The sequence below is a fragment of the Sabethes cyaneus genome, chromosome 1 (genome assembly GCF_943734655.1).
Source record: "Sabethes cyaneus chromosome 1, idSabCyanKW18_F2, whole genome shotgun sequence".
Taxonomy (NCBI): domain Eukaryota; kingdom Metazoa; phylum Arthropoda; class Insecta; order Diptera; family Culicidae; genus Sabethes; species Sabethes cyaneus.
The window spans coordinates 6,920,033-6,939,588 of NC_071353.1; the positions used below are offsets into that span (position 1 = coordinate 6,920,033).

Consider the following 19,556-nt stretch of genomic DNA (forward strand, 5'->3'; position numbering starts at 1 on the left):
GCGATTTATTAAAACCACCGCCTGACACCGATGAAATTCAGGAGCAGCATGTGTTTGTTTTGATTTTCCACCGAAATGAGTCATGGTCGCAACCTTTCCGGAACGAAAACCCGGCATTCAGGTTCACCTCTGATAACGACGGCGAGGAGACGAACGCGCTGTGATCACCTCGTCTGCTGGCCAAACCGGTTTCCAAGCAACCGTTTGTTTTGTTAGCTTGTTTGCGGGGCGGGGCGGTGCGTTGCGGGAAATCCGAGTCCGCGAAAGATGGAGCCGAAAACAAAAAACGGAATCAAATTGATGTCAGTCGATGCTGCGATTCGGGATCGTGCAGACAAAAGATGAAGATGCTGCTCAGCTTGATCGCGGCGGCGGCGGCGGTGGTGACAGTGTTTCAGTTCCAGCATATAGCGGCGGCGGATGATTTGTTCCAGTGCGGGATCCCTCGGGCGAGAACACAATTTCTGATAATTAAAGGTGAGACGGCTCTTCACGGCCACTGGCCGTGGCATGTGGCGCTTTGGTTGACACAGAAGGATGGTAGCGAGAAGTACGCCTGCGGCGGGACGTTGATTAGTCAAAAGTTTGTCCTAACGGCGGCGCACTGCGTGCTGAGCGAGAATCGTCACCAGTTGCTGCGGAGTGCAAAAGACGTATCCGTTTGGGCGGGGGTTTTTAACTTGCAAAATCCGGAAGCGGATACACGGCAGATTCGATCGGTCGCCCGAATTCACATAACCGGTTACTCGAGGGATAGTTTGCTGCACGATATTGCACTGTTGGAGCTGTCGGAACCGGTCACGTACAGTGGGTATGTTCTGCCGGCTTGCTTGAACGCGGAACCGAATCTGCGGACGGATGTCGGGGCGGTCGTTGGGTGGGGTGTGGCTGACGACGACAAACCGTCGCCCACGCTGAAGAAGTTGAAGCTCCCGGTGGTAGCCGAATCGGAGTGCCTGAAGAGTGATCCCTCCATTTTTGGTGTGGCTCTGCAGAAGGAACTGTTCTGTGCTGGATTTGCTAATGGTGAGTTGTTTGATTTGCATTTGTTTGTGGAATAAAGTGGATATCGTTTATTTTTAGGTTCTGCCCCGTGCAATGGAGACAGCGGTGGAGGTTTGATGATGCAACGTGGAGACGCCTGGTACCTGGCAGGAATAGTTTCGTTTACGAAGGTTCGTGGAAGTGGTTCGGATCTCTGCCTGGCGGATTCGTACACGGCCTTTACCAATGTTACTGCCTATTGGGATTGGATTGAACAGACTACCAACATTGATTTCCGCGGGAAATTCAACGAAGAAAGTAAGTTTTTCGAATGGTTTAAACCAGTGAACTGGATAGTAAAACTTCTATTTCGTAGGAAACATTCCTTGCACGTCCGCGGACGGAGCAGAAGGGACATGCGTTCCGTTGCAACAGTGCATTAACATTTTTAACATGATTCGAGCACCTCTGATTGCTCAGGAGGACGTTTACTACATCAACCGGTCGGTCTGCCGTATCGCCGGTATCCCACGGGCTGTCTGCTGCCGGAAGGATCAGATTGAGCCCGTTCCGCTGAAGCCAAACGCTCTGCTACTGCCGAGCGATTGCGGACGTTCAAGAGTGCGAACCTTTCCGCCTAACCGAGGCCAAAGTACGTCCGTTTTCGAGTTTCCATGGATGGCAATGGTTCGATTTCAGATGAAGAAGAATGGAGTGATTCCGTTCTGTTTCGGAACCCTTCTGAATACGCGCTACGTGCTGTCCGTGTCCGGATGCATGAGCAAATTGAAATCCGTTAAAGTGTAAGAACTTGTCACAATTAGTTGAGTATCAAATTTAAGATAATATTTTCAGGGACCACGTTCGATTGGGAGAACACACCGAGTCCACCGACATAGACTGTAGCTTCGATGACCAGGGTCGGCGTTTGTGTTCCGACCGTGTGGTCGACGTTAAAATCGAATCGATCATCCGTCATCCACAGTTTGACGTGCCAATGTACACGAATGACCTTGCGATCGTTCGCATGGCTACTGACGTTCAGTACTCAGGTAGGAACCGATTTAACCCATCAGAACAAGTTAAAACCACACTTCAATTGCAGATCATATTCGTCCAATTTGCCTACCGTTGAACTCACCACATCGGACTCACATCCCGGACGACCTGCTGATCACTGCCTGGGATATGGATCTAATGAAAAAGAACCAATACCAGGGTGAGCTGCGTCGGTATCCGCAGAAAAATATCGACATCGACACTTGCCAGCGGCGGCTGGAAGCGGTTGGCTTCGCACCTTCCCTCACCGAGGATCGAATGTGTCCCCAACAGCTTGGTCCTGAGTACAACTGCCAACGCATCGCCGGAGCTCCGATCGGTGCTTACGTGGACATGGATGGTGAACGGTTCGTTCAGTTCGGCCTCTGGAAGTTTGCTCCCCTTAATTGCACCGTCCGAGAGTCGGTTCCCGGGCTAGCCATGAACCTCGGACGGTATCTCGACTGGATCCTGGACAATATCTTACCATCAGACTTAAGCATAATAAAAAGTACGAACGGATAATTAAAGCCCAGACGCCTCAAAATAAAATTTTATTTCTATCTCAAAAACCTTACAACCTAAGCTTCCAGATTATCCGTAATCCATTTCATATATTTGGTAATCCGCATCGCAATCAGCGGTACGGTTTCACGAAGCGTACAATTCAACGGCGAGAACTTAAACATAGCAAACTCGACAAACCTTTGGGTTCCGTCGATATCCATCTCGGTTCCAATGGGTGCTCCCGCGACACGACCGCACGCGTAGTTCGGACCGAGCTGTTGGGCGCAGAACCTATCATCCTCGAAATCCGGTGCGAATCCGACTTGCTCGAATCGTCGCTGGCAGGTGTCCAAATCGGTGTTCTCCACATAATACTTCTGCAAATCACCCACGTAGTGGTTCCGAGCATTCTGATCCAGCTCCCAAGCGGGCATAACCATAAACTGCGGTATATTGGACCTCAATTCCACTGTCGTGGGCAAACAAATCGGCCGAATGGAATCAGTATAGTCCACTTCTCGCACCATTCGCAGCAGAGCCAGATCGTTGGTGTACATTGGTTCATCAAAGTCCGGATGACTAACGATAGACTCGATTCCGATATCCAAAACAGGTCCGGCACAGTCCTTCACCTCATACCCTGTTTTCCGATCCTTTGAAACATTACAATCTTCATCCGTCGCTTCCGCATGTTCACCCAATCGAATGTAATCCCTACAAAATAAAAATTGATTCATTAGAAATACCCAAAAACCCAAATAACTTGAACCTCATCAAAACCTACGGATCACGTTTGGTCTTCCGCATGCATCCGGTAACCGATAGAACGTAACGCCGATTGATCAGCGTCCCCAAACAGGTGGCCGGTCGGCGCGTTTGGTTGTACCGCACCAGGGCCATCCAGGGATGCTCGAACGTCAACCCTTTCGTGCTTTTCGCGGTGATTTTTCCCAGCTTCGAAACACCGCACTCCTTCGGCAGGAGGGCCAACTTGGCCGGATTTAGCGGTGCCTCGATCTCGTTGCCGGCGGGTGCGGCCGAGTTGGCTTGCCACAGTGCCACCAGGACCAAGACGACCGACGCTATTGAAAGCTTCATCACAACAATCGACAGTACCAACAAAACCAAATGAAAATAACGAAACAGATCGATCCACACCGTACGAAGCCTTCGCTAGAACTGATCCACCAGGATGATCAATAGCGTGTGAAATATAAAAATAAAAATATTTAATGCTATGCTTTCGTGCACCACCACGGAAGCGCTGGGATTTTTCTGCCGAACCGGTTAAACGAGTGTTAGCGTCGAGCGCATACCGGTTCGATTGAGCGAGGACGCCTGAAGAAACTCTATGCGCGGGGGGTCGGTCATCCTCTGGAGGGTTTCGTCGAGAGATTGCGGCTCCGCCGGTTGGAACTTGAATGCTGCGCTGGTAAAGTGCTCTTGAATGCGAAACTTTGTTGATTGTTCTGAATGTTGGGTGATTTTTATTTTCAATTTTTTGTTGCTTTCCCTGTTTTTTTAAGGACCGGGGATTTTTGTGGTTCACAAAATTTGTTTACGTGAATGAATAATTAATGTGATAATAAAGCCGGACGGTGTTTGCTTTACTTTTTGTCGTGACCATTAAAGCGAAATGATGAACAATTTTAATTGGCTGCGTTATCTGATTCAACCGAAAGTTGAAGGCAGTGTCCGCGCTTGGCCGGTCAGCCCAGCTGTCAAGCCGTGCGAGCAATAACAGTTTGCGATTATCGTTGTTCAATCGAATTACGTCGGCACTTATTTCAAAAAAATAAAAACAAAATAGTTGCATCGCTCTTGCGGTCAGGAAAAATTAATTACTTACTGCTGAGTCTTGCGTTTACGCTTTAATTTTACATAAATGTTCATTGTATACATATTCTTAAAGTTTACAGAATGTCATTTTCCCAATATTTTCAAAATGAAACATGAATCATTGCATTTTGGTTTTGATTTAGCAAATACATACCTCACGCGTATCAAACACGCAAGTCGGCTTCAACCTGGTGAGTCATCTAGAATGTTCGGCCCCCCTCTATTCATGGTGCCGGTGGTAGTCTTAAAAATAATAGATTTTACTACACAGTCGTCCGGCATCCTTGCGACGTGGTGGGCCCAATTTGTGTGCATGTCAAGGTCGCGAGTCGCTTGGGTTATTAAAAGGTAGAAACCTCAGAGCGTCGCCGATAAATTTCTTCTGGGTCCCTCACACGGCTGTTGTTTCGAGTATTGATCGGACAAGTGAGAAGTAGAGTGCTCTCAAACAGTACGGATCGTCCTCAATCTTCTACTACCAATGCAATGGATGCTTTTTACGAGTGAAGCATAATTTTTCACGCTGGTCACTACGATTTACAAAACACCTATGAGCAAACAAGTTTATCATTCATTGTAACTGTTTGCAATCGTTGCAATCTTCAGCGTACTTCACCCGTAAGAAAATTAACTGTACAGGCTCTGCAACCTCCGGGTATTAAGAGGCAACCGTCGTTGATGAACATAGTGAAAAGCAATGGTCCGGAATTGCTCGCTTGCGGTACACTAGAAAGGTTGTGGTTCTGGGATGGGCCACCGTCAAGTTGTGCTCCCTTGTATACTCAGTCAAATATGGCGTATCCTTGCAAATACGATGTCTTATCCGTATCCAGGAATAACAGTTTCTGGAATAAGACCTTCAGCAATACCAGTTGTATAAGTCAATGAGTCAGTCAGTGAGGCTAGGATCAGTCTGTCGGTCAGTGTGGTAGAATAAATTACGGCCCAGTTGGCGGCTAAGCAAGTAGCTTCGGGTGTTACTGAAATTCAGCGGTGATCCCGGTGAATGGACCCTTTCTCAGCTCTTTCAAAAACACGACGACTATCTGGAGGTTTGGAGGCCTTAATCGTTCTCCACCAAACTTGGCAAACATATTCCTTGACATAAATGAATCAGCAATGAAGGGTTGACATTGCTTATGGCCACGATTACAAAAGGAGCATTGGTTCCTAAAAACGGGGGGGGCGACAAAACTCCAGAACGCCTCGACCGTTCTCCAAACTGGGTCCACAAGTTCCTTGACATTAAAGGATTAAACATAGGAAAGTTGACAAAAGTGGTGAGCAGGGGACGGTAGAAAGCACTAAAAGGGGCTTATTAAAGTTTGTATTTACGGTGCTGCAATACTACATTCATAATAGCCCATATAATTTCAAAAGCTTGTTGATGTCCGTTTGAAGTGCTTACTTACTTTTACGGTGACAATCCGCTTGTCGAATGTGGGCCGAATTTGGGTGTCATCTTCACGTTTCTCGGTCTTGTGCTGCCACTCTCCAGTCGCTCCTAACACCCGCTGTTCTGAAATCCTCGTCAACGGCGCTCATCCAACGTGTACGGGGTCTGCCTCGAAGTTGACGGCCTCAATCGGGCTCTCCGTTGAATATTTTTTTCCCTAGGCTGTCATCCGGCATCATTGCTACGTGACCAGCCCACTGCCTGCCGTGTGTTACTCGCTTTACAGTATCCTACAGTATCTTTGAATACTTGGTATATTTCGTCATTCATGCGCTTGCACCACTTTTTCCTCTAATATGCCGCCACGAATCGGACCTAGGATATTACGTTAAAAAACGCCGAAAGCTGCTCAGTCGCTCTCTTCCAACGTGGCCATAGAGTACCACCGGAAGAATTAGTAGCCACCAGATACTTCGTTTTGACAGAGTTTATGGCAAGCCCTATCATTGCAGCTTCTTCCTTAAGATACGTGTACGCTGCCGCTGCTCGAGAATCCCAGTCCCGTTTTCTATGGAGTTTCCTATATAAATGGAACTGTTATGCGACTAGCGGCAATACACCTCTTTCACAGCTCTACGGTTAACATCGATGACATCGATGCCATCCGCGAACCCTAGGAACATGTGAGTTTTCGTGATGACGGTACCGCTTCTCTACACGACTGCCCGTCGAATAGCATCTTCCAAGGCATTGTTGAGTAGCCAATTTGATAGTACGTGACCTTGCTTCAAACCATCCAACGTCACAAACCCGTTCGATGTCTCGCCCGATATTCTGACGCTTGATTTTGATTCATCGGTCGAGGGTAGCACCTATCAACGTAGTCAGTTTTGATGGAAAATCGTTTTCAAGCATAATCCGCCACAGCTCATTTCGTTTAACTAAATCGTACGCCGCCTTGAAGTCTATAAAGGAATGGTGAGTCTGCAAGTTGAATTCTCGGAATTTGGTCTGTCGTGGAGCGTTCCTCTCAAAAACCGCACTGGTATTTGCCAATAAAGTATTTCCGTTTAAAGTGCATAACGCCATGCAGGGACAACTTCATCGAGCCCACTGACCGCAGCACAAATTTTTGCCAACTTTTTCAGGTCAATATACCCGGCAGAGAGTAGTAATGAGAGTTGTCCCAACCAGGAAAATCCGACGATGGAATCTATAACGTTCTCCGAAGAGGAAATCGCGCGTGACTTGTATGCACTTGATGCAACTAATGCACCTGGGCCGGATGAAATCCCAAACAAGCTATTAAAGACCTGCTGTGATTCGTTGGCTAACCCGTTGACCAGAATTTTCAATGCTTCTCTAGGGATTGGATACTTTCCTAACTCGTGGAAAATTTCACGGCTAAAACCAATTCATAAAAAGGGGTCTAAAATAAATAAAAGCAGAAAATTATAGAGTAGTAGCTATATTATCCGCAATCCCGAAGCTGTTTGAAGCGCTAGTTTATAACAAGTTATATTCAGTAGTTGAAAATTGGATATCGTCAGCACAGCATGGATTCTTCAAGTGCCGGTCAGTGGTAACAAACTTGTGTGAGTTCACAACGCGTGTTATAGAATGGATGAAAATGGGGTATCAAGTTGATTGTGTGTACACAGATATGACGAAAGCCTTCGACGTTGTTGGAATTCTAGAGGTGTTGCGTGCCGGTATTGGTGGCTCCTTGATAACATGGAGTCATGGATACTTGACCGGAAGAAAGCAATACGTTACTGTAGATGGTGCAAACTCATAACTTTACGATGTAACATCAGGAGTTCCGCAAGGCAGTGATTTGGGACCACTCCTGTTCATCCTACTGATGAATGAACTGCCTACCGCAATTGACAATGCCCTCGTATTAATTTACGCTGATGATGTGAAGCTCTTTTATCCAGTGAGAAAGCAAGAAGATTGCTTAAAGCTTCAAAGAGATGTGCAAACTTTTGGGCGTTTCTGTTCAGCATGCAAGTTGCAAATCAGGCTGGTAAATGGCTAGGTAATGCGTACCATCGGTGCCTTGTGCACTGGGCATAAAATAGACCCCACAGTGGTTCACAGCCTCTTACCTAGCAACTCCTACCCCAACCTCCTCGTGGTACCAGCCGGGATACGAGCAACCTCGGGTGGAGATCGGGTAACCAACCCCGGTGGAAACCAAGGTCGTATGCTGACAGGGGGGGAGGGCTCCTTCGAGCTACGTTGGCCCTCCGGCGATACTGTGGGGTTGGTTGCGGGCTTTGCAAGCCTGAACCACTAAAAAAACCAAAGCAATGGACTCCGCAAGTAATAATAATAACTCTAATCGGAACAATCGGCAAAGACCCAGGCGACGAAAACGGACTAACGATTGGAAATTAGGAACATGGAACTGTCGGTCTCTAAATTTCCTCGGAAGTACCCACGTGCTGTCTAAAGAAGTGAAGAGCCGCAAGTTCGACATCGTAGCGCTGCAGGAGGTATGCTGGAAAGGAACGATGGTACGTACGTATAGAGATGGTCATACCATCTACCAGAGCTGCGGCAATACACACGAGCTGGGCACAGCTTTTATAGTGATGGGCGAGATGCAGAAGCGGGTGATCGGGTGGTGGCCGATCAACCCCCGAATGTGCAGATTAAGAATCAAGGGCCGATTCTTCAATATAAGCATAATTAACGTGCACAGCCCTCACCTCGGAAGTACCGATGATGACAAAGACGAATTCTACGCGCAGTTGGAGCGTGAATACGACCGCTGCCCAAGACATGATGTCAAAATTATCATCGGGGACTGTAATGCTCAGGTTGGTCAGGAGGAGGAATTCAAACCGGTGATTGGACGATTCAGCGCTCACCCGCAAACGAACGAAAACGGCCTAAGACTTGTCGACTTCGCCGCCTCCAAGAACATGGCCATACGTAGTACCTTCTTCCAGCATAACCTCTACCATCGGTACACCTGGAGATCACCCAACCAGACAGAATCACAAATCGACCACGTTCTGATAGATGGTCGGCACTTTTCAGACATTATCGACGTCAGAACCTATCCGGGCGCTAACATTGATTCGGATCACTACCTAGTGATGGTAAAGATACGTCAAAAACTATCTGTTGTGAACAACATACGATACCGCCGCCCGCCACGGTATAACCTAGCGCGACTGAAGCAACCAGAGGTCGCCGAAAACTACGCGTTATCTCTCGAAACCGCGCTGCCGGAAGAGGGAGAGCTGGATGAAGCCCCTCTTGAAGACTGTTGGAATGCCGTGAAAACAGCCATTAACAGCGTAGCGGAGAACGTCCTAGGTAGTGTGGCACCGAATCGACGTAACGAATGGTTTGACGAGGAATGCCAGCAGATATTGGATGAGAAGAACGCAGCGCGGGTACAAATGCTGCGTAGAGCCACCCGTCAGAATGTGGAGCGATACAAACAGAAGCGGAGGCAGCAAACCCGACTCTTCAAGGAAAAGAAGCGCCACCAAGAGGAGAAGGAGTGCGAAGAACTCGAACAGCTGTACCGCTTTCACGACACACGGAAGTTCTATCAGAAACTCAACGGATCTCGCAAAGGCTTCGTGCCGCGGGCCGAAATGTGCAGAGATAAAGATGGAGGTATCTTGACTGATGACCGTGCGGTGATCGAAAGGTGGAAGCAGCACTACGATGAACACCTGAATGGCGTGCAGGCGGAAGACCATGATAGCGGAGGAAGTGACCACATTGGTGCAGCAAGCGACGAAGATGTGCCACCCCCATCGATAAGGGAAGTTAAAGAAGCCATCCAGCGGCTGAAGAACAACAAAGCAGCGGGAAAGGATGGCATTGGAGCGGAACTTATTAAAATGGGCCCGGACAAGCTGGCCGGCTGTCTGCATCAATTGATTGTCAAGATTTGGGATACGGAACGACTACCGGAGGAGTGGAAAGACGGGGTTATCTGCCCTATCTACAAGAAAGGTGACAAGCTGGATTGTGAGAACTACCGAGCCATCACTATCCTGAATGCCGCCTACAAAGTGCTGTCCCAAGTCCTATTTCATCGACTATCGCCAATAGCCAATAGATTTGTGGGAAGTTACCAGGCCGGCTTCATGGAGGGTCGGTCTACAACAGACCAAATCTTCACCCTGCGGCAGATCCTCCAGAAGTGCCGCGAATTCCGAGTCCCCACGCACCACCTGTTCATCGATTTCAAAGCCGCATATGATAGCGTAAACCGACAAGAGCTATGGAAAATTTTGGACGAAAACGGCTTTCCGGGTAAGCTTACTAGACTTATCATGGCTACGATGGATGGGATCCAGTGCTGTGTGAGAATCTCGGGTGGATTGTCGGACCCATTCGAATCTCGCAGGGGACTTCGACAAGGAGATGGTCTTTCCTGCCTGCTATTCAACATTGCGCTTGAAGGTGTTATAAGGCGAGCGGCGATCGAAATGCGGGGCACGATTTTCAATAAATCCAGTCAATTTATCTGCTTTGCTGACGACGTGGATGCTGTCGGCAGAACATTTGAGGCGGTGGAAGATCAGTACACCAGACTGAAACGCGAAGCAGAGAAGATTGGATTGCAGATAAATACGTCTAAAACGAAGTATATGCTGGCGGGCGGGACCGAGCGCGACAGGGCTCGCTTGGGCAGCACCGTGGTAATCGACGGGAATGAGTTCGAGGTAGTCGACGAGTTCGTATACCTTGGCTCGCTGGCAACAGAGGACAACAATACCAGCCGTGAGATTAAAAGGCGTATTATCAGCGGAAGTCGGGCCTACTACGGACTCCACAAACACTTGCGGTCGAACAATCTGAGCCCCCGTACAAAGTGCACACTGTACAAAACGCTAATTAGACCGGTTGTCCTCTACGGGCACGAAACGTGGACATTGCTAGAAGAGGACCTACGAGCACTCGGAGTTTTCGAACGGCGGGTGCTAAGAACCATCTTTGGCGGAGTGCAAGAGAACGGTGTATGGAGGCGAAGAATGAACCACGAGCTCGCGCGTCTCTACGGCGAACCAAGTATTCAGAAAGTGGTTAAAGCTGGACGGATACGTTGGGCAGGACATGTTGCTAGAATGCCGGACAACTATCCTGCAAAAATGGTTTTCGCATCAAATCCGGTAGGAACAAGACGAAGAGGGGCACAGCGAGCGAGGTGGCAAGACCAGGTGGAGCGAGATCTGGCGAGCACTGGGTGCCCGCGGAACTGGAGATCAGTTGCCATGGACCGAAACAGATGGAGAAATTATACTGCGCAGGCCTTGTCATAAGACGTTAGGCCAATTAAGTAAGTAAGTAAGTAAGTAAGCAAGTTGCAAATCAACAACGAAAAATGTGCTACCATAACGTTTACACGCTGCTCAAATTCGTTAATATTCGACTACAGCTTGGATGGAAAAAGCATCAAACGAGTGAGCAGGATTAAGGACTTAGGAGTCAATCTAGACGCAGGGTTGACTTTCAACGATCGCGTGAATACGCTGGTTTCCGAGTGTCTTGCACTATTTGCTGTAGTAAGACGTTTCGCAACAGAACTGGATGACCCGTATACAATCAAATCTATATATGTGAGCCTGGTGCGATCAAAATTAGAATTCGCAAGTGTGGTGTGGAGGCCAATGTATGCAACATACATGAACAAATTGGAAGCGGCACAGAAAAAATTCGTTAAATTTGCCGTGAGAAATTTGGGATGGAGAGGAAATCTTCCGGAATATAAAGATTTGTGCTGTCTGCTGGTTATGGATACTCTGGAAAATAGGTACCAGATTGTGGACGTTAGCTTTTTTCTCAATTTGCAGAGAGGACGATACGACAGCGATTATTTGAAATCCAGGATAACTGCTAACCAGAGTACAGTAGTTCTGAGGAGACCAAGGCCATTCACTCTAGAACACCGTCGAGCTAACTACGCGCGCAATGAACCAGCCTATCGCTTTATGCAGCTAATGAACAATTTTAGAAATGTACTAAATTTAAATATGTCGACTGATACTATTAAGGAAAAACTTAGGCTATTTCTGAGAGGTCAATTACATGTACACTAAACCTCTGCATTTTATATTATTTTGTATTTGGTATTATATTTTATATTTGTCTCCTATATTAGATGACGGGCAAAGCCCATATATCTTGACAATAAATAACCGCAAAAATCGCTGATGAACAGAATGAACAGAAATGGTACTCAAAGAAATTTCCTGGGGTATACCGTGCTGATCATGGCAACTTTCACTGAGCATACACAAGGATTTCAGTGCGGCGTGGAACAACCTCGACGGAATGAAATGCCGCTCCTGAAAAACCACGATTTACAAACTTTATGTACCTTTTTCTCAAAAACTACACAATGTATTGGAACAAACTTTTTTTGTTTTGTTGGTAAGAGCTCGGCAAAGGCTTTTATAACTTTTGAGTTGTGTAAATGAAATACAGCTTGAGGGAAAAGAAAAAGAAGACAAAATTTTATTTTTTAGCCATCTTTTCTTTTTCTTTTTCGTTTTTCTCAAGGTATATTTCGTTTACAAAACTCAAAAGTTATAAAAGTCTGCCAAGCTCTTACCAACCAAACAAAAAAAAAGTTTGTTCCATACGTTGTGTAGTTTCTGAGAAAAAGGTACATAAAGTTTGTAAATCGTGGCTTTTCAGGAGCGGCGTTTCATTCCGTCGAGGCTGTTCCACGCCGCACTGGAATGGTTATGTGTATGATCGTTTTTCGGCCACTTCCCGTGGTCGGATCATTACAAAATTAGTATCAAAATAAACGGAAAAGACTGTAGAATCAAAATCTGAAATAAAAAAGTAATGAGTTTTTCAAAATTTTTAGTCGTTTATGTCCCCTTAAGAACCTACACTTTAGACAAAGGAGGTGGATTTAGCTGTCGATAAACGCTACAGTATCTGCAGACTTCCGTAGTCTATTCCATTTATAATTTGGTCGTATTAAATTTCCCATTTCCTACTCGTCGCCAATTTCCCAGTCTGTGAAGTCGCAAATCACTTTCGATCTGGTTGTGCCATCTAGCACGTTGAGCCCCTCTGTTTCTGGTGCTGATGGGGTTGCTGAAAAGAACTGTTTTCGTCGCACTGTAGTCAGCATCCTTACGACGTGTCCGCCCCACCGTAGCCTACCGACTTTCGCCAGATGTACGATGGGAATCTCTCTAAACAGTGCCTGTAGCTCGTGATTCATACGCCTCCGCCACTCTCCGTTTTCAGTTTGTACTCCGTCAAATATCGTCCGCAGCACCTTTCGGTCGAACACGGCACAGGTGCGTACGTCCTCCGTGACCAACGTCACAACTTCCAATCTATAAAGAACTACCGGCCTAATATCAGGTCTAATGCCAGATTCGTACGGCGTTATGCGAAGGGCAAAGTAGGCCCGATTTCCAGCTTGAATGCGCCGCTGGATCTCTTTACTAGTGTTGTCCGCGGTTACAAACGATCCGAAATACACGAAATCACTTCTAGTTTCTTTTCAGCCTCTTCCTTTCATGTATTTGATCTTCGACGCATTTATTTTTAGCCCAATATTCATAGACTCCGCTTTCGGGTATGAAATGGGGAAGGCAAATGAGGAAGCGTCCTGCATTGCTCCACCCATCCCAAGCCCCTACCTAGCGCCTCCACGTGGCCTTACCCGGTAATGCTCTATTGAGTAGCCAAGTTTGGAGGTGCGATAATGGGTGGTTCCCGGCTGCCTAATCTCAAAACTCCGGGTTTGGATGATGGCTGAGCCACACGACCTTGTTAGTAGGTAAGCTTAACATAAGTTATTTTAATGATTTGTTTCGTTTTAGCTCATGGAGCAAGCACCTCCTCCTGTACAGTTAAAACTCGGGTCGAAGAATGTTTAAATAATGCTCATGGATTAAGCACTCATGTAAATTCAAATGATGCAACTCTATTCCATTCGAAGGACTGCTGGTGAGATTGTTCTGTTTTTGTCTATATATCTTCATATAATGTATATTCATATAACACATATTTTATTACATTGCCATATACCATCATTATCGTAAAGGGGAAGGAGCATCAGGGTATCGAATGAATCGAAGACTGGATGCGGGATGTGGTAACCAGCCCAAGTCATATAAGGTCGGAGAGGATTTTGACGCGCCCTTCTAGCACACAAATCATCACACAAGTCAAGTTTTCACGGCGAAGTTATGTATCTAGAAACTGGAAGTCTATGCTGGAAGGAGTGTCTTATATTCCCGTGGAATCATATAAGCGACATTGCTTACAGATCCACCCAACCCCTTTTGGTCCTTCACGAACAGCATTGACATGAACGTTGCTAGGTAGATAAACTCGATTCTGCAGTAATTCTACTTGCATACAATGGGAAACCCTTGAGGTGATGGTGGCTACCCCCATACATACATACACACACAATATTCATAGTGTAGATGCCTGTAGATTGCCTCCGCCGTCACCGTCAAGTTCCTAGCTATGACATCAATCGAAGTCTTCTGCAAAGCCTGGGAGTTGGTTACCCTTGGTGAAAGTCGTACCTCTCGTTTCGAAACCCGCTCGTTAGATCACTCCCTCAAGAGCGATGTTGAACAGCAGGATAAGCCGTCATTTGGTCTCACGACACACATCACTCGATCCAATGTTACTATGATCCGTCGCGTCTATTTATCCAGAAAAACCATGATCGTGAATTATCTTTCATAGCTGGTTTCGATCGATTGTATCGTATGCTGCTTTGAAATCAATAAAGTTGTGATGCGTGGGCACGTTGCACTCCCGATATTTCGGCAAGATCTGTCGGACAGTGAGAATCCGTAACTGCGCGAGCCAATCTGGTGGATAATTTGGTAAATTAATACTTTTTCCAATGGCAGTAATGGCAGTTAGCTAAGTCGAACTAGTTCAAAAGCAGACGTAGATGAAGTCTGCGATTCGTAGACGAAATACGTGTCGGTCGTGAATAAAATTAAAATAATAGTGAAATTAAATCGTGAAAGCTCGAATATTTATTGCGAATAAAGTGTTGAATTGAGGCTTTTTTCACGCATTTCATGTTTTCGCGACCCGTTTGGGTACTTCTAATGGCTGTTCCATTCTAGATTCCGTGTCGGATTTCAGATCACGTTCCTCTACGGCAGGTTTTTACGAAAATTTCTTATTTGCTTCTTCTAAATCGTACGTAGAAAACTTATCGGAAAAATAATAAAAGAGTTCTTCGTAGAAACGGGTAACTGCATCATCCATCGACCGATTCGAAGTTTAGTAATTAAAAGCAAGTTTACATGCTAAATTGGCTCGTTTACCAAATTCATATTTATGACATCGATGACAGCCAAAACCTTGATTTATTCTTCATTATAGGTAATTGCACTCAGCATTTAAGTATTTATCTAGCTAGAAATGCAGATTTCATTCAATTCAATTATATCCAGTATAAATTAGTAATAGGATGTCGGCAGCTTGTGCATCAAATTATTGGCCATTGAGTGGCACTATTAGATGTTCCGGAACTGCCCTGAAAGTGGTGAATGAGTGAGAACTGTACGTTGTAATTACGGACTTGTTTTTATCGATTCTATAATTGATCAAAATGAATAATTCATTAGAAACGAGCAATTTACGCCTCGAATTGGCTACTGGGCTTACCACGCCGATAATTAGTAGGTATTATTCTAGAAATGTACTTTTTTATTCAACCCAAAACTGAACCAATATAAATTAGAAATGCAAAATCGGCAATTTGTAGTATGTGGTTCACCGAAAGAACCGGAACTTTTTTCATCTGGTTAAGAACTGGCCACTTCAAATCATTGCAAATTGAGGAATTTATGAACAGCATCTATTAATAATTTTTGAAACGATGGTTTTTACAATTGATGGCTGGACGGTAGGGGAAAGTAATGAAAATTTTTTGGGAAAGCTTAACAAGTTGTCGTTGTGGCTCCTATCTTTTGTCCAATGCTGGAAGGCGCGTGGGTCGAACCAAGCTATAATCAGAGATTATAACCGGATTTGAACCCACAACATTGTAAAAACCATCGTTTCAAAAAATATTAATATTAATGCCTGACCGCATTTCAAGGTCAAAGACTAAAAACACGAGTTTGGTCAACAGCATCCAATTTCGGGGAATCTTTTTCCACACGTATATATTTAGTGTTTTTAATTTTATGCAAAATACAGGTTGAGATGAATATTTCCTAGAAGGAAAAGTCGATATCGAAGTTATTCGTCGAATGTATCAGTTCTCTTTCTTTGTATTGGCGTAAATGAAATTTGAAGCTCAAATATCACGAGAGGCGGAGCTTATCAACATAAATATGTTGACGCCGTAATAGCTGAATTTCCGCAGGTTTATTTTCGACTTCGTGAAAAGATTAGTATTTTGTGACACAGTCCTGACTGTTAAAACTTTAATGATTGGCAGATGATGAACAAACTCCAACAACCACTGATTTGGAGTCATTTTTACCTCAGATTAGTTGCACTAATTTCTTCTTCAAGTCCAGTACAGAAGAGAAGAAATATTGATTATGCTGACTAGTTTTATTTACAAACTCTGATTCAACACATTTTTTATTTGCACTGTAAACTGTGCGGTGTTATTGATACATCAAACGAGATAAAATTCGCGATCATAGACCGCGCTCAGTGCCATTCTTCGGCAGCCTCAGCGAGTGCGGCAAATTTACCACGGGAATTCCCCTTCGGGGAGGACTTCAGCCGGACTAAACCGGTCACGTGACGACACTGAAGCCACAACACAATAACAACTAAGACAGCAACAGAGTGGGACCAACGAAGCGATGAGATCAAAACAAATTCCTGTCCAGCCGGTTCGGTCAGCCTGCAGCGTTAAAACCGTTTTTTGTTCTGGTCGCTGCGCTGATCTATCGACGCGCGAGGATAGCTGCTGTTGCTGATGCGCAACCAACAAAGTCGGGATTAGTTTTCGAGCGGAGCTACGCGAAGGTAGCCGCACTTTTTTCCTTTTGCTGAAAAGTGTGTGTCTTTAGTTTGTGAACCAGTGTTTAGAAGAATGCTTCCAAATTGGTTGTTTTTATTTGTGACGGCCGCTGGTAGCGTGCTGGGGGCTGAGGTGTTTCAAAATGCCCAATTTCAGTGCGGAATACCGAAACATGCCAACACTCTGTTGATAGTCAACGGTGCCGATGCAAAGATCAGCGACTGGCCGTGGCATGCGGCGATAAGACTTCATACCGGCGATGGTCAACCGCAGTACGTTTGCGGTGGAACGTTGATCAGCGAGAGATTTGTGGTGACAGCAGCACACTGCACTCTCGATGACAATCCCAACAAACTACCCACGATTTCGGTCCAGCTGGGAGTGAATGCGGTTGGTTCCCCGGAGGGCAAGGTGTACAAGGTGGAAAAAATTCATCGACATTCAGGATTTTCGATACCCGATCTTAAGGATGATATAGCGTTGCTGGAGTTGGAAGCTCCGGTAGAGTTTACCGATTTTATTTTGCCTATTTGTTTGAGTAAGAAAACTGACATCGAGCCTGGCAAGCTTGGTGCTGTGGTTGGTTGGGGATTTACCGAAAATGACATTCCGTCGACGAAGCTGAAGCTGGCAAAGCTGCCAGTTGTTGATAAAAAGGAATGTCAGCGACGTGAGCCGGAACTGTACGGACGGGTGCTAACGGACAACGTCTTCTGCGCAGGATATACTAATGGTAATCGTTGGTTTATGTTTGTAGTAGAATGTGGATATAAGGAGGAATTTTCGTTTAGGTACTTCTGCTTGCAACGGCGACAGCGGCGGCGGTATTGTGTTCGAACGCGGTGACGCTTGGTACTTGGGAGGAATAATCTCTTTCACCCGTTCCAGAGACGGGTCCAGTCTGTGTTTGACGACAACGTATACAGCCTTTACCAAAACTGGTTCGTATCTGGATTGGATTGCGAAAATAACGAACATTGATTTCAGTGAAGAATATGGAATCGAAAGTAAGTCTCTGAGTACCGCTTCATCAAACTAATGTTTCACCAAATGAATTCCCGCCTAGAAACCATTCCGTGCTCAACACCCGGTCAGGCGAACGGATACTGCGTTCCGGTTCAACAATGTCGAAACATTCTGGACGCTTTACGGTCTCCTCTGCTGTCGAAGGAAATCGCGGATCAACTACGACAGACGGTTTGCCAACTGCGTGGCATCCGTCGGGCCGTATGCTGCGATCCGGGTCAAGTCGAACGGATACCGATCCATCGAAATGCCATACTGCTTCCGCAAGAGTGTGGTGTGGCCAAGAGAAGCGACCCAACCACAACCGCCGTTCGTGCGAAGGTCTTCGAATTTCCCTGGATTGCGCTTGTACTCTCGAGTAAAGCCACTCCGGACAAAAATCCCTACTGCATTGGGTCTTTGATCAACAATCGTTACGTGCTGACATCTGCCGGTTGCTTGAAAGCAAAGGAACGCACGGATCTGTACGTTGAATACTTTAGTCGCAATAATTCTATTTGATTTTAAATTTTAAAAAATCCCCAGAGATTTTGTCCGGCTGGGAGAGCACACGCTGAACCAACCGAAGGACTGTGACATCTACACCGACCCTAAAACCCGCAACAGTGTAGAGGAATGTGCGGCCCCTCCACTTGACGTGAAAGCAGTTCTTCCGTTCACGATCCACCCACTGCACAATAAACCTTTTAGAGGCAATGACTTTGCTTTGGTTCGAATGGAGCAGAAAGTTCCATTTACCGGTTAGTTTCTAACATCTTCCAGATTAAGACAAATCAGCTACTATTTTCATCTGTTATAGATAACATTCGTCCAATCTGCCTGCCGGTTCGGGAAGCCTTGCGCAACAATCTGCCGCACGATTTCATCCTAGCGACGTTGGAAACCACCTCCAAACAGGAACTGTTCAAAACCCGTTCCGAGTTCAGCGAAGTTGAGGAATGCGAAGAGCGCTTCGAAGACTACGGCTACACGCCGTGGGTGACGGACAAGATGTTCTGCGCACTGGCTCAGGGTCCGAACTTTGTGTGCACCCCGCATATGGGCGCTCCGCTGGTTTCGATGGTTCCGCAAGGTAACGCTGTCCGGGCGGTTATGTACGGTATAGCGATGATGAATCCGAGCAACTGCACGATTGCGCAAACCATCCCGAAGACCTACATACGGGTGCCGCTGTACGTGGACTGGATTCTGGAGAACATTGCACCGTAAAAAACGTTTTTCACCTTCGTTGGTTAAGATTATGTAAATACTGATTTGACGGTAAAAAACTGGAAACATTCCAAATTAAAACCATCGGTCTAAGAACGGTTATTAACACTATTTGAAGTCATTAAACATTTTCTTGTATGACTCTCTCTTAGAGTTATAATCCTTCTTTGATTGTTCAAGCCTCTTTCCCTAACAAAACGACATCCACCAACAACTTAATTTAATTTGCTCTCAAACTAGGCTGCTGGATGGATTCATCTACGGCGGGTTTTCGTCTAGTTTCCTCACATTTTGTCTTTTGTGAGGAAACTAGACGAAAACCCGCCGTAGACGAACCACCACATTACAACCAGCTTTGATGCGAATTACACTAAAACTTACTTGACTTCTATGAATAAGATTATTAAGGTCCTCAGATATCACCAATACCAGCAATTGTTTCAGCGATGTTAATAATTTGTTGTCATAAAACTATAGATGTATGCTCAATTATATTTGTTCACGTGAGGCATACAGACGGCAGGCATGAGGGATGTGAGGTATTGTGAATTAAAGGCAATATGAACGCGGGCCCGAGGT

At 45.8% G+C, this 19,556-nt stretch overlaps 1 protein-coding gene across 1 annotated transcript; it reads left to right on the top strand.

Annotated features, from left to right (window-relative positions):
* The first annotated feature begins 341 nt into the window (after positions 1–341).
* Positions 342–19,222, top strand: LOC128736137 (uncharacterized). Its single transcript, XM_053830620.1, has 13 exons — positions 342–1,026; positions 1,084–1,302; positions 1,361–1,787; positions 1,840–2,036; positions 2,090–2,533; positions 2,926–3,074; positions 3,143–3,343; positions 3,389–3,574; positions 16,752–17,475; positions 17,534–17,749; positions 17,809–18,232; positions 18,294–18,508; positions 18,568–19,222. The coding sequence occupies exons 1-13, from the start codon at positions 342–344 to the stop codon at positions 18,975–18,977; spliced, it is 4,497 nt and encodes a 1,498-aa protein (XP_053686595.1). The 3' UTR covers positions 18,978–19,222.
* Positions 19,223–19,556: the final 334 nt, after the last annotated feature.